The sequence below is a fragment of the Callionymus lyra genome, chromosome 3 (assembly GCF_982586985.1).
Source record: "Callionymus lyra chromosome 3, fCalLyr1.hap1.1, whole genome shotgun sequence".
In the NCBI taxonomy this organism is placed as follows: Eukaryota; Metazoa; Chordata; class Actinopteri; order Syngnathiformes; family Callionymidae; genus Callionymus; species Callionymus lyra.
Window position 1 is genome coordinate 40,108,161 of NC_141820.1, and position 16,713 is coordinate 40,124,873.

Here is a 16,713-nt window from a genome sequence, read left to right on the forward strand (position 1 = left end):
ATCGCAGTCAAATTAATAAATACAACAGAAATAATTTTTCAGACAAACAAACGAGTACATCTCTGAACTTTTTTTTTGTTATCATTACAGATTTATTCAACTGTACGTTCATAATTTTATCAGGAAAAACATGTAAACAGTGGTTTCAATCCCCAGGTCAGAGACGGAAAATCACTTAAAAAGTGTGTCACTCGGAGTAAGAACAGATAAATAATATGGGAAACCAACATTCATTGTGTTCTGTGCTTTTCAGGCCGTGGGATATTTGGGTGTTCTCATAGTGTATCTGTATAGGAAACAGCCAGTAGAACTGGAGAGGTATAATCTAATTACACAAGTAAAATCAGACTGATGGTGTCTGAATATCAGACAAGCATGAAAGTCAAAAAAACAAAACAAAAAGGGCAAATTAATGACCCAAATAAAAGGTATGATTCTGAGACATTGTGATCCAATCATCTTTTTCTACATGTCAGGGGATGTAGTGTGCAGGGTCGGCCGACTGCCAGCTGGTTCTGCCGAGATGTGACTCCCCCTCCTCAATCCTGTTGGCCATCACTGAGCGGTTCATCCTGCAGGCCGAGGAAGAAGCTGACCTGCTGCGGGGGGGAGGGGGAGCTGCAAGGAGGATGAAGGTGCAACAATGCTGACGATGATGATGATAAGGAGGTAGTTTCAGGGACGTCCCAGTAGTTGTGGTGGAGCTCAAGGGCAGAGAGAGAAGGGAAGTGTTCCCTCTCTGGGGGTTTGTTGATTTCTGATGATAACGGCGTGTCACCCAGGCACTTCCTCAGACAGGGATCACTGAATGGGCACATACAACAACATTAGCACTACATTTTTTTTGTTGTAATCATTAAGATTGAAAATGAGGGTCTGTTTGAGACAAAATTCAGTTTTTCTTTCACACCTTCTATCAAACTTGCTCACATCTACTATCAAACCCTCACATCTATTATCAAACTCTGTATGAGAAATTGATAGTACGTGTATGAGTACTTGATCGACGTGTCAGAGATCTTGACATAAAAGGAAGCCAACTTGATATCAAAGTAAGTGGCCCACGATAACAGGCCGGAGGTTTGTTTGGACCCCCTCTGGGAACTGCAGCCTCCTTCCCGCATCAACCCTAATCTCCCAGGAGCTTGCAGATTGAAGGATGTTGGACATCCTTCTTGCTGTTCAAGGCTCCTTCACTAAGAAAGGTGATTGCACTCCCTCTGGCTGTACCTGCTGTTCTCTCCCTGACTCTTTCCCGCTCTACGGTATCAGCGAGTGAGGGGAGGACTTTATCATGGCGCCACCTATACCGCTCTTGGGTTAAAGCTGCTTTACATCCAGACAGTGTGTGTTCCAGAGTCCCTCTTTGGCCACAGAGTTTGCAGAGTGGATTGATGAGAGCATTTACTCATGTATTGTGATTTTATTTTATATAATAAAATTCACGACATTTCCTCCTAAATGAATTCAACAACATGTTTACATTTGAAATATTTTGGTTAACAATGAGTTAAATGGGACAGTAGGTGGCAATAGAAGGTCTCAGCTCGCTTGCACAGCTATGGAGCTATTTTTGTCTCGTATTCATTTGTACATGTACAGAGGGTGATCTGCAAATATTCAATGGTTGAACGTGTGTGTTGATATCCACAAGTGTAAATTTATATTTTGTATTGTACTTGTATTTTTGTATTTACAAAACATTTGTATTTGTAAATATATCATTTTCATTTACAAAACAAAATATTACATGTGTAAAACTCTGTGTGAAATGATATTTAAATGTGGATCAGCATTAACACAGATTATCCATTTAAAAGTGTTGCAAATACACAGATTAGCCACTTACAAGTCTTTTTTATTCTGAGACAATCGTAGAGCAAAATCTGCAAAAACTGAGATTTGTAAATCTCCTTGCGATTCACATCCATCCACAAGATGGCATGGTTTTAATCTACATTGACTCTAAACAGCCAGCAGCATCAATCACCAGGTCTGTTAGTACAAACTATAAACCTTGTTATGAATTAGATAAACTAGACTGGTTTGTTCAATATACAATTCAAGATTGAAGTAAACTTTGACGGTTTTGTTCTGGAGTACAACTATCCGAATCTTCAGAATCAAAGCAAGCCATCAGACGCTAAATTTGGAGTGTATGTAACGACAGAGCATTACGGTAGCAGTGAACAATCTTTGAAGAAATGTCCGGGAAAAAACAAACAAGCGAAGCGAGGGCAAGTCTGCTACTGTAGCCACATAATTTGTTCTACAAACAATGTTCATTTTATTTAAATGAATAGATAATCATTGAATGGTCATTGAATCATAACAAACAAAACAAAGGTTTAGTTATTATGGCGTCTTTTATAATCAAAGACATTATTTTTGATCCAAGGAGACTCCACCCATACACCAAGTTGTTTTAAGTAATAATCGCACTTGTGCTCTTGTGAAAACTGTAATTGTGTTAATGCTGTACTGACTCCAGGTAGGAGAGGAGAGTGTTTAAGTAAATTCAAGAATGCACAAAATAATTGTTTGTCAACCTTAGCAACAGAAAAACATGCATTTCTCATATAAAATCAGCTGTTTAAGAAAGAAAGAAGCAACATCTTGAATATTCAGAATTAAAGATTTCTAAATTCTTTCTCACTGTGACTAATTGTAAAAATACGTTTAAAAAATGTGAATCTGCTTCACCTGACTGAAGTGGTCGGCGAGCCCTTTAAGGCTTTTTGGTAAACACTGCCAGCCACTCCGAACAGCCATCGCACATCCTCTGGCACCTCTGGAATCCACTCCACAAATCTAGGTCACAATTCAGATAATTATTACACTCTCCTTTAAACAAACCCGGTCCATTTTTAAGCTAAAAAAGAAGACATTTTAGGATTGGTTATTTTAAATCTCAAGGCAGAGATAAGATCGTCCCACTTGAGCATGTAGATCTGCTAGTTAAGGTTCAGCTGGATAATATTGGGGATGGATTGGGGCATAACCATTGATTGCTTTTCTGAACTGAGTTATAGAGACGGCAAACAAGACACATATGTCAGTCACATTTGGTGTCACATTTGAGTCACATTCCTCCACACATAACTGCAGATAAAACTGCAATAATATCATCAATCTGCTAATCTGTTTAATCTGCTAGAAGCTCAGGAGGTTTAATCATTGTCAATATTGTTTCTAACTTATATAACACTGAGAAAAATATCCAAACCTTTCTGACAAAAGTATCCATCCAGCCACTTTTGCCAAAGTCAGCATAAGGCGGCAGCAGCTTGGACAAGGCTCAGACTTTCCTCTCCTCAAACACCTCTACAGAGCTAAATCTGACCTTTAGTCAAATTTAACTCACAGTGTGTAAATATTATTAATGATTAAATGCAGCATTATACTAACTTCTCAACATATATGCTCCTTCTACTGCAAATGACGCTTCACTGTGAGTTAATGATCAATAAAAGTGAGTAAAAACACCTCACCTCTGTGCTGCAGAGTAGGCTGATTGAACAGGAAGGGTGTACGGCAGCAGCATGTAGGAGGCGACTCTCATCGGCAGTATGTCAGTGAGCTTGTCATACAGTCCAGATTTATCCTGGCACGCCTCGCAAAACACTGGCAGAAAGAAAACATAGACAGAAGAAGTTGAAAAACAGAGAAGAAGCATAACTAAGAGGAACATGTACGGTATGTGGAGAAGCAAATGAGCGAATGAGAAAACATAGACAGAGTCACTCTAACGGAAAAGCAGGAGCAATGCTGTAGACATAGAACATAGACATTGCTGCTAAAACAGATTAACAAAAGTTACACACAGACATTGATGGAGAAAAAAACACAGATATACATACGCGTGGATTGTAACATACACGGACACTAACATACAAACATAAAAACACTGATACACATATACAGTACAACTACACACAAGCAGAGATACACTCTACCTTTCTTAATGGGCGTTGGCAAAGCAATTTCTTCATCCAGCCACCAGTGCTGCTTGCGTAGCAGTCGTAGCCGCCGTAGCACCCACTCTCTGGTGGTCTCTGTGTGCTTGCTGCAGCAATGAGGTGTGGTTTTGGACAACGCTAGGTCGGCCGACGGACTTCCTGTCATCAGCAGGTCTGACACGGAACACACATGAATAAGACACATTTTGGCTAAACAAGACTAAGGAAAAACATTCTGGAAAAGTCATCACTAGTCAGCTGTGTGAATAGCTCCATAATAAAAGTAAATTTGCTTTTACAGAAAATAAATGAGCAAATACTCAAATACTTCTCAAAATATTAACAAAAATGTAAACTTACATTAAAAATAAACAATTAGGTGCATTAACAGTCTCAAACAACCTGGAGCAACATTCAATATACAGTATCTGTCAGTGTTTAACTCTTTTAACAATAATGAGAACATTTTAAAATGAGTCTAAACATTAGCTTGAAAAGTTGCTGGAACCTGGTGTATCCTTTCTTTTTTACTCATATCTGCCATGTCATTGGTTTTTATTTTTTGGAAAAGATCAAAATCATGATTAAAATATAAGCCATAAAATAACTTTGAATTAAAATAAAATGTTTTTTCAAAGGTTAAATATATATTAAATTTAAGTTATTAAATGAAATAAAAAAACTTTTGATCTGTGATCAAGAAGATTTTTAAAGTTATTAAAGCGTTTAATTGTGTTATGACTAAACTTAACTTGTTAAATGGATTTTTGTTTCATCATTGATTGTTCTGAAGTTTGTTAAATTAGACAGACAGGCAGACGGACAGATAATTATATATTATTAATATAATATAATATAATATAATATATATATATATATATATATATATATATATATATATATAGTCAACATTTATACAAACAAGACATTTATTTATTTTTATTAATAATGCACCTGCTTATGCGGCCAGCACCAGTGTCAAGAATCAATAAAGTAGCTTTTAACAGGACATTTAACTCACACATAAAACAAATACCACAGACTGCCGATTTTCATCTTTGCAACATCCCAAAAAAAACAGTAATTTTCTTCCTTGGAAGCTGCTGAAAAGCTCATGCTTGTGTTAACTCTAGGCTGGACTACTGTAACTCATTTCAGGATGATCAAAAAAGTCTCTCAGAACTCTTCAGCTCTTTCAGAACTCTGAAGCTCTTGTCCTGACTAAGACCAAGAGTCGCGATCACTTTTTATCTGTACTGTCCTCTTTAACCTTACTCTAACCTATAAAGCTTAACATTGGATGGCACCATCATAAATAGCATCTTATCTGAACATATCAGCTTTCTAGGATGTTACGATCTTTATCTCAAATCTATCAGTTATACCACAAATCTCTAAATATAGATTAGGAGCCAGGGCCTTCAGTCTTTCAAGTCTCTCTGTTATGGAAGCGTCTGCCAGCCTCAGTCCGAGTGGGACGACACCCTCTCTATGTTTAGGAATAAACTTAAATCTTTACTTTTGATACAGCTTATAGTTAGGACTGACTGGAGGGTCTAGACGGCCCAGACCAGCTCTTAGTCTTAGACCAGCTCTCTCACTATCAATTTAGTTGGTCACAACAGAAGATCATTCACAAGATCTGGTTCTGCTAATGATGTCTGCCTGTTAAAAGGAAGTTTTTCCTAGGCCATTGTTTCGTTGTAATTGTCTGGGACCTGTTTTTCCCTTCTTTTATCCCTTGTACGGTCTGTGGGTCAATGAGGCCCAAAAACAAATGTGTTTGAGGTGTCCCCTGTGTTTCTTCTTGCCCAAGGTGAACAGGTGGCTAAAAACAAATGTGTTTGAGGTATCCTTTTGTTTTCGGCCACCGTGTCACCTTGAGCCGGAGATAACAGTTAAATTGTGTAATATAAACTGTGAGGTGTATTGAGAAAACTTCGATATGATTTGACACTTTCAATAAAATTGAACTTGAAAATTTAAATTTAATTTAGACCCTTAATGGGACTGTAAATTGCTTACTGTTATCTTGAAGGAAGCGAAGCGCATCCTGATAGCCGCTCTGACACATCTCTGCCAAAACCTGAAGAAAAGTGTTGAAACAAGACAATAGTAAGAATTTTTTTTTTTTTTTTATAAAAATAATTAAAACAACACAGCACTATTGAAAAGCCATAACGAGAAGCTCTAAAAATCAATATAATACTAAAAATTAAATTACAGTGAGTTCATTAAACGTGCCAACTAAAGTAAGTAAGTAAGTCATTTATATTTGTAGAACGGTTTTCCAGACCAGGGTCACAAAGCACTTAAACAATCAAAACAATACTCCATAAAATATATGCTAAAAAGGTCAAGACAACACTGAGACAAACACAGAAGCCTTAGAAAATCAAGGAAGAGCCTGAATGAATGAAATAGTCTTAAGCTGTTTCTTGAAGGAGTCAGTAGACTCCATCAAGTGAAGAGAGAGGAAGATCGTTCCAAAGCTTAGGAGCAACATCCTGGAATGATTTCTCTCCTCTGGTCCTGAACCGTGTGCAAGGAACTATCAGTAGATTCTGATCCACAGACCTAAGAGCCCCAGATGGGGTGTAAGGCTGGATCAGATCAGTGATGTGAGGAGGAGCTTGACCATGAACCAGGTTGAAAAGATTCTGAAAGAAACTGGAAGCCAGTGAAGAGATTTAAGCAGAGCCTGTCTGCAGGTGAGACAGCTCCTTACTGTTAACACATGAAAACCAACTGTTTCAAGAAGATTTTCCTAAATTGAGAGATTTTTCTCAGTTGAAGGAAGCAGTTTCTGGTCAGTTTTCTGCAGTGTTGAACTAGAGACATGTCTTTGTCAAATACAACACCCAAGTTTCTCAGGCTCAGTTTGACAGACTGACCTTAGTCACCCAAGTACTGACTCAACCCTGGAACCTTATCATCAGGAGCAATAACCAGAGTTTCAGTTTTGTCTACCTTTAGCTGCAAAGTTACATGTGTTATCACATACATTGCCTATCAGTAAATCTATATTGCAAACAACGACCACAAGTTCCTTATCAGTCTACAATGAGTGATTATGTCACCATTATGACATAAAGTGTCTGTACATGATGTCCACATGAGTGATCATTCTCTTGTCTTGTTTAACCTGGACTTCATCCCTGAACCTAAGCCCTTAGAAGTTAGGTCTCAGAGGCGTTTCATCTCAGCCGATACGGCAGAAAGTTTTTCTGCTATGTTTGGCCCTCTTTCCTTCAATGATTGCCTTAACGTGGACAATTTGATTTAGTTTTACGAATCATTGTCTTGAAATACTGGATCAGTTGGCACCTGTTAAATTGAACCTCCTGCGTGTCTCCTGCTCCTCAAATCTCGCTGTCTTCTGTGAAGCCGGCAGCAATGCATTGTTGAGATTTTTCATTGACAACAATCAATTTATCAAAGATAAAATCCCTCCCCCTTTGTGTGGAACCCCTGCTGTCACTGAGCGGCTTCATGAAACATCTGAAGACACTTTCATTTGTGCAGGCTTTTCCTTGATTTTCTGAGACCCCTGTGTTTGTCTCAGTGGTGTCTTAACTTTTTAAGCATATATTTTATGGGCGTATTTTTTTGATTGTGACCCTGGTCTAGAAAAGCGCTCTACAAATATTACTTACTTACTTACACTACATTTATTGAGTCATCAACTGTGGCTTCAGTGGTCATAATTTACAACCAGTATTGTTTGTACTCAACAGAGCTAGTTTGTGTTCTGCCTCCTTCACATGGCTCATCTTCTTTCCACTGAGCCGGTGAATTAAGTCCTTTACAGGAATGTGGAGGAGGGACCCATATTTCTGCTTAGGGTGTTACGTAACAAGGAGTTCAAAACAGGCTTACACGTGAGGAGCAAGAACGAAATGGAAAGGTTGAAGCTCAATTTGTATACTCAGTATGGGTAACTGTGGGAGTTTGTTTTTAATCAACTACAGACTATGAAGATTATGCTGATACTCTTATGTCTTTTAATAATCCTCGTATCCCTTTAAAAAGCATCTGCTGCGGGTCACTTTCCTCAATTTTTCCATCTCTGCCTGAAGATTACTGTAGATATTCTAATTCTTTAAAAACAGTCAGAACAAAAAGGTTTTACAAAATATGTTTAGGTTTATCAAACGGAGCTATTTCAGCCCAAGGACTCAGATCATTTGACCTTCTAAGTAAAAAAAAAAGATTCTTTAGTTGACTATTATCTATAATTTAGAATATATAGTTTTAAATACTGTGTTAAATATGAATGTACACATTCGGATTCAAAACGCTTTCATAGTTGAGTAATTTACTAAACAGATTCTTTGGCAGAGCAGTCAAATAGAACGAATGAATGGACAAAATCCACATGACTGTAGAACTGGGTCAGTGGATTTGAAAAACCAATCCTATCTCTTGTCCTCAATAGACATTAAGCTCACCATCCGCTCGCTGGTGTCTCTGGTTAAGATTGAAAATCCACCTTACACCAAATATATATATACACACACACGTGTATAAACATTATATAAAACATTTAATATGCCCCTTATCAGTTGCAACAGTATACCATACAATAATTTACCTACAAGTTCTTTATTTCGAACAGAATGTCTCTAGTCTAGCTTCAGATATGTTTAGCTACAGTCTGAGCAGTGGCAGCTGGCCCATAGAGGGCCCTGGTATGCCGACCTCCTGCCGACCTAGCTGTGTTTTCTTTGTTTTTTTGCTTTCTTTTTAGTTTGAATTCAACAGTGATTATTCCGTATATTTGTAGAACTCTTCACACTGAAGAACTATATTGGCATTAAAGCATTCACATTCTGTTTGTAATCTAGACTAATGGGACAGGCCCCAAGTTTGTGTCGTTTTGAAAATCGTCAAATCCTGTTTTTATATATGTTTTTTTCTGTACGATGTATACCATATTTTAATTAAAATATGTTTGCACTTTATAACTGAACAAGGGACATAACAAACTGTCATGAAATTTATATTGTCGAAGTTAAGACCACTAGTTTTCGACTGTTTCTTTATAGATAGATATACATAGGTCAGGTATAGGCAGATAAATGTAAAGTCACAAAGAGTACAAAAGAAAGGAAAAATAAGGTCATTTTATCTTCTGTTTGGGGATCAGGAAGCCTTTCTACCTTGGGTTCTGGAGGGAACAGAGCCCTGCTGAGACGGTACATGTTGCCCAGGCTCATCTGGATGCTGGTGTTCGTGAATCTCAGCTCATGGAAGCTGGTGGAGTTGTCACGTGGACAGATGTCGCTCTCTCCAGAGAAGGGCGAGATGGTGATGGTGTTCTTGAGCTCCGATTGTGGGAGGTTGTCGCTGATTCCTCCATCAACATATCGCTAGAAGCAGAAAAAACATAAATATAGTTGTGTTCCAGGTATTTAAAACCCCAGCTTGCCACTATTATCCAAAAACAGCCAATATTGTCAGCTAGACACACATAATGCCTTATTACAAAACTGGTAAAAGTAAACTAGTGCATTGAAATGTCAGTAAGCAGAGTTAGATAAATATTATTCTGAGCAGTTTCAGTTTAGGTGTTAAGATGTTCACTGTCATACATCACCAGGATCTTAAGTCATCACTTAAGTCATTCACTTTGTGTCACACTGTGCTTTTGTTTCTTTTAAGATGTATGTTTCAAACCAACAGAGCTTCACTCAAATCTAAAAATCAACTTTAAGCCCCTGAAATAGGCAGAATTTTAAACTAAAAACTATTGGATGGGATTTGTTACTTGTCTTTATAACACCAGTACTAAAAACTCTGTCTCTATCCAAAGTTGGATTTGAAAGTTATATTATTAGTGGGATTATCTACTGGTGAATGGTGATGCTGCCCTTCAGAAGTCCCAGGTTCAAAGCTAGATTTAATTTACTCTGGAGGAAGAAAATCAATCAAATAATCATGATCGAAACATGCATGTCAAACATAGAGCAATGACTAGACTGACTGACCTTTAACTAAATTAAAAGTGTATATACAGTATATACACATCACAATTATGTAATTATCAAAATAAGAAAATACTAATGCCTAGTTTCTTAAGGAGATGACATCTGTAAGCCAAATATGAATATTTGGTCATATAAAATAAGAAAAAGGTACATATAAAACAATGTTCATTTTCAGATTAACTAGTACTAAAACCTCATTAACTGATGAAAAGATTAAAAAGACTTCTGGGAATTGATATTAATCTAAAGTTTGACTTATTTACATTAAAAAAATGTGTGTCTATACAGTATTTGTACAGCTACAAGCTGTAGATTTATTTTCTTATCACTGAGTTCACCAGTAAAAAGAACATACTGTGCAGAGTGAGTAGATGAACAAAAGATGAACTATGGATCCTGGGAAATCTCTCTCTCCCTCTTACCCAGAAACAGAGAGTCTGGTATCATGGTATCATGTGGTTCATCAACAGAAAATACAGGTCTGCCAAAATGCAAGGGTTCTGATGTTTATATCAATGAGGACCTGATCAAGAAAAACGCAGACATCGTCAGGAAAGCTCGCCAACTGAAGAAGGGAGGCAAGGATCTACATCAAAACGAATGGAGCATCAGCAGAAGAAGTCAAAATAATCCAGATCAGGAATGAGGTAGATTTGGACAAATACAATGACTAAGGTAGGGCGTACGAACAGTCCATAACTACAGCACAGCAAAGTACAATGTTTTTAGAATTTGATGGGTCTATCTGAAAGGATTGCTGAGCTGAATAGTGTGGAACTTATTATAAATCAACATGTGAAACATACCTTATCTGACCCGAATGTAGCAATTGACCCAGATAATCACTTTTATTATAACAAGTCTCAGAAATACCACTACTACCCTGAAGAATAATTCAACGCCAGCATTGACATGAATGGGAAACTATCTTTAATAGCAGGCGTCTATACACCAACTTCGGCCACATCAAGGATTACCTAAATCACTTGAAAAGATCCTTCACTGTAATTGCGGTTTCGAAAACATGGATTAAAGAAGACAAAGGGACAAGATAAGACTTTACAAAGCATGTAAAAAGCTGTTGATAACTTATTAGAATGTGTAACGTTAGAAATTTGTTTGACGAAAGGTAAAAATATAGTTCCAAGCTGTGTTTACGGAGCACCTGACTCAAAAATAGAAGATTTTAATGAATATATGGGTGAAATATTCTCTGAAGTAAGCAAAAGAGAGTTTTTATCTGTGGCAATGTAAATACTGACCTGCTCAATCGTTAACACGAGAATCGATGCGTTTATCAATAGGGCTTTACAATGGGCTTACAACCTATCATCACACGCTCAAGTAGGATCACAGTACAGAGTGCTACTTTAATTGATAATATTTTTAATAATATTAATGACATAGCAAGAGGTCTCCACATACACATACATTAGGGTCAGGACTGAGGGAGGGTTGAATACACTGAATAATGAACTACTTAGGCAGAACTGGAACAATATTTACCATGAAACAGATGTGAATGATGCATATGATTCTTTTTTGCAAACTGTTAAAACACAGGACAGTGTATGACATAAGGTGTATGTCATACACTGTCCTGTGAAAAAAGGCACACAAATCTGGAAAAGGAGGTGAAACAATGGTTGACAAAAACATTGATAAATACCTGAAGGAAAAAAAATACTCTGTACAGACAGTTCATGAAATCTAGGACGATCCAGTCAGAAATTAGATACAAAAGGTTCAGAAACAAACTAAACAGTATTCTAAATGAATGCAAGAAAGAATACTGTAGCAATTTATTAGCAGAAAACAAATCATACCAAAAATTATGTGATATTTTAAATGATGTTTTAGAGCTTATGGTTTTCACAACTAAATGAAAACACATCCCTTATAGCAGCAGACACATAAACAACATTTTGCTTATTAAACTTAGGGTATATAAAAGAAAAGTATATATAGCACCATATTTTACAGTTCATAAATTGATTTAATATATAATGTATATACACTTATGTGAACTTTATGACCTATTTGAGTCAAGTTTTTATAAATTTGAAAGAAAAATCAAGATTAAAGATTATGTTATCCAATTAATTTGCAGTTTAACTGAAATTCAACAATATTATATCTATTGAGTACATTTCATCTTCAGTTACCACATAATATAATGAAAATGTACCACCTTTGTTGCAAATTCAAATATAATTTCCTTACTTTGTTTCAAGTCAAACAACAATAAATAAAACTATTTGTGCAATTATATTCCATTTTCAAATATTTAATTACAAAATAAAAACATAGCAAAAACACTAGTTAAAAATCCATGTATAACATTAATCTATGTAAACTATGTACCTATTGATATTTAGACCATTTCTAAAAACAAAAATCCATCATTATATTGACTCTGTTACATTAATACCATAAGTAAATAAAAGTGTCAGATGGGTTGATTGTTGAGTTGAAGAAACTGACTATTATAGTGACGTTTTATAACATCATAGTTTCATTTTCATCCTCCTTATCTGGAGGGCAGTGGAATATGAACTTTGTCATATGACTTTCCAAATAAAGTTTTTTTTTTACTACTTAACCTGACGACACACGACAGAATGCCATACCTTGCATGTCACTGTCTGACATTTGCGTGATCTGAACCTAATAATTACACAAGACGACCAACCCTGGCCATAGGTTATGATTTGTTTTACCTCTAGGACAAGGAAAGGTTAACAGACACAACAGGGAACCATATTGCCTATATCAGAGTGAGATATTATAGTCCTCCACAGCTCAATGAGTCAGAGACAGCAGTGACTGATACAGTCAGCACTTCAGATACTGTACGATAAATTAAATAATCAAAAGTGATTATCCTTGACGGAATCCATATACATGTGTTATTATCAAGGTTTGTCAGATCCCGTTCATGCTCATTTTAATCCAGAAATGTAAACACAGCATCTTTTTATAGATCCATACAACACTAAAAACATAAATAGGCATTATGACGAAATAATAACAGTAATAATAACACCAGCACATTTGGGACTGATGAAGCGACTTGGATGAGATGTGGAACATCTTCCTAGAACTCTATGCAGTCCAGTTGACTCACTTTTGAACAAAAGAGTGATAGAAATCTCTTACCACTCCTCTGAAAGATGGAGGGATCAGCCCACAGTAGATGGGGATAAAACAGCTGCAGACCAGTGCCTGTAAACAGGGTCAAGTATTAGTACAAAGAAGTCAGAAACATGACAGAGACATCGGAAAGCACAGAACCTGAATGAGTTCCTCTCTGGAGCTGAACTCTGACATCAGTACATTCTTGCCATCTGCCACTCTGGTCAGTGAGACAGACAGTCTCTTTGAGGCTAGAACATGTGCATCTGAAGGCAGGTCCCGATTCAGCCCGGTCTTCAGCACCTTAACCAGGTTAAAGGTGGGGTGAAGAGGCCCCAGGTTCCTCTTTCGAGCCTCTTTAGCAACTTCAATCACATCTTCACAGCATTTAGCTGGAGAGAAAAAAGATGATCAGCACAGTTTATGAAACCAAACATTGACACTTCTATCTATTCTCATGTTACAGTGAAGCGTCAGTGACCAGCAGTAACCAAATCCCACATTGAGGTCAGTCAGGCCCATAATCAGGGGACACAGTGGTTCCTCTGAGCTCACGTGTTTTCAATGACAGTCTTTCCACACACCAGGCACACTACATTACACATAAGCACTTATTTGTTATAGTCTAAGCATTTTTTAAGAATACCTCCATATTTGAGTTACATATCATGAGCAGAGTTAATAGATATTCAAATAAACCTGTTTAATTATTTACATTTAAGTGATAAAAACAATAGAATTCTGTTCATGCAACATTTATTTTATCTAATGTTATCAATTTAATGACATTCATGGTCCAATTTGTTTTTAAGCTGTCTGATAGTAATCAAACAAATAACATTATCCTGGGATGTTCATTTTCAATTAGATTGTATTATATTTTATAATTAATAGTAATAACAATATTTTTAAAATACGATTTTCAACATTGTTTCTTTCCTTCTTTTCTTTTTGAAAGTGTATATTTAAGTTAATCTTGATTTGTTTGCTTTCAAAACCTAATTCCATCATTTGTATATAGTTGTTTAATAATCAAATGTATAAACACGTCAAACACACGATATATGAGAACAAACGTTTCTACTTGTATGTATTATTATTGTTATTATTATTGTGGAGCCAGATGGCGATTGAACGAGACATGGACAGTTTCAGGTCGTCAGAGTTCTTACTTAAGGATGCCTGGCTCGCTAGCATGGAGGCTGTCAGAGCCCCGGCTGAGGCTCCGTACAGCCGGCTCGCCTCCTTGATGAGATACGGCGCCTGCTCCAACAAACAGCTGGCGACTCCAATATGGTAAATACCCAAGAACCCGCATCCAGCGAAGGACAGGTTCCAACCGCCATTAAGGTCGAACATGGCGGGGCACGAAGCGGTGAGGAACCACTGAGCTAGACGCTGACAGTATGCCGGAAAGGATTGTTGACTGTGTGTCACTCAGTCGCTCTGAAAAACATTGTCTATATTGAGGCATAGCCACTCCCATGATGCATTCAGGAACCGTCTCACTCTCGCTCACCATTTAATATAGTGTCTTTTATCAAAAGCTGAAATTTACGAGGGACATTAAATGCATCGCAAGGTGATTGGTTACATTTCCGCCAATGACAAATTGTTGTATGTCTTCGTAAGTAAGTAAGTAATTACTGTTAAATCGCCTTTCTAGGACCAGTGTCACGAAGCGCTTTAACAATCAAAAAACATACATAGTTAAAATACATTCTTTAAAAGGCCAAGACGACATAGCGACAAACAAAGCAGCCAAAACACATTTAAGAAAAGCCTGCACAATTAAAAAGGCGCTGAGATGCTTTTTCTTCTTTTTCTGCCCTGCGACAGAATGGTGTCCTGTCCAGGGTGTCCCCTGCCTCTCGCCCGAAGAATCTGGGATATGCTCTTGCCCCCCACTACCCCCTATAAGGGGAGTAGCAGTAGAAAATGGACTGATGGACGGTTAAACATTTCATAAACATTTTGTAATAATTCCTGTATTACACCTTAGATGGGCAATCTCTTTGTTACTTACTGACTCTTTTAAGAAACATCTTAAGACGTTTCAATTTGTTCAGGCTTTTCCTTGATTTTCTGGAATTCCTGTTGTGTTATCAGTTTTATCTTGACCATTAAAGTATATACTTTTTTGAATTTTGTTTTGATTGTTTAAGCACTTTGTGACCCTGGTCTGGAAAAACGCTATATAAATAAAAATTACTTACTTACTTACTTATGAAGGACCTCCATATCATACCACTCATTGCTTTTTCTAATTTTTTTCTAAATCTTTACAATTACTATTTGTACGCAATATTTTAGAAACATATTGTAATGGTTCCTTAATTACATCTACAAAATAATTCTTGAAAAAAATATGTTTGAAACTTATTTGAATAGATAAGATCAGTCAATATCCTTTTTATCCTCCAATTTTTTTGTCCTTGTAATGAATCTGTGGACGGTATTTTTTTTATGTCATAGCTGGCGTTTCTTTTGATGGTTGACCCTATTTTTTTCTATGACAATTGTTTTACTTAGAAGTTTTGTCCCTTGGCAATTCAAGAATAAGACAATGAGAAGTGAATAAAAATGGTATAGAGCTTTAGCAGACACTTTATGCAGCACCACTGATTGGCCTAATAGTCGCCAGCGGTAGAAGGGAGTCTACTTGACAGTTGTTGATTTGGATTTACTGATTATTTTGTTATTGTAGAAGTAGATGGAAGGTGAAAACTAGAGAATGTGAGAAGAGCAGTAAGTTTTGGGTCCAGGAAGGATAGAACGGTAACAAATGAGATCAGATGATGGTGAAAATGTTATGAGTTGAGTCCAGGCGAACTGCAGCCAAGACACGTCTACTCTCGACTTGTACACCAGAATGAGACCTTTCTTCATCGATTTCTTGTGGAACTCACCTTGTATCCGACAGAGCAGGCGATATTTCGGAGAATCCGTGTCGATAAGAAACGGAAGAAGTAACGCTCCATCATAACTGTCCCATGTCCCAAAGTCCTCCATCGACTTTCTGATGCTAAACAGAGAGTCAAGATCATAGATCCGTAAGGCTTGAGGCATATCCATAGTGAAATGAGCAAAACATCAGCATATATATTTTTTATCACTCAATAGCAGGAGCCGAATAGAGGAGCAGCCGATCACAGGCTAAGCCGCAAGCGGAAACAACTTTTCGTGCCCAAAAAGTATGTGTGCAGCTTTATCATACCACGGCATACTTCGCTCAGGCTAATGGCATGTGTAAGTGTTTCCATCGCTTCAGGCCTCGTTACTTGCCCCACTCTCAGATGCTAACTGGGTAGATCGCTTGCCTGATGTTCGGGTTATGCTCAGCTCCCAAGGAGGATCTAGACGTCTCTTCGGCTGAGTTGGTGTATGGTCAACCACTCCATGTACCTGGAGAGTTTTTGCCCGAAGTCCCGCAGCCATTTGTTTTCCTGTCGCACGCACTCAGACTGCAGACGGCCTCGCTCCTGTGCCAGTACATCATTGCTTTCCGAAGACATTCGTGCCTGCTGAGTCTGCCACAGCTCTTTTTGTTTTCATTTGCCATGATGCTCACCGGTCGCCCCTTCAGCCCCCTTATGATGAACCATTTTGGGTGCTCAAGACGGGTTTGA

At 37.4% G+C, this 16,713-nt stretch overlaps 1 protein-coding gene across 1 annotated transcript; it reads right to left on the reverse strand.

Annotated features, from left to right (window-relative positions):
* Window positions 1-68: 68 nt before the first annotated feature.
* Window positions 69-14,498, reverse strand: pnpla3 (patatin-like phospholipase domain containing 3). The gene is made up of 9 exons (XM_087787976.1): window positions 14,257-14,498; window positions 13,244-13,476; window positions 13,109-13,174; window positions 9,122-9,331; window positions 5,985-6,045; window positions 3,957-4,133; window positions 3,492-3,624; window positions 2,704-2,811; window positions 69-804 (listed from the first exon to the last, which is right to left on the reverse strand). The coding sequence occupies exons 1-9, from the start codon at window positions 14,441-14,443 to the stop codon at window positions 540-542; spliced, it is 1,440 nt and encodes a 479-aa protein (XP_087644102.1). The 5' UTR covers window positions 14,444-14,498; the 3' UTR covers window positions 69-539.
* Window positions 14,499-16,713: the final 2,215 nt, after the last annotated feature.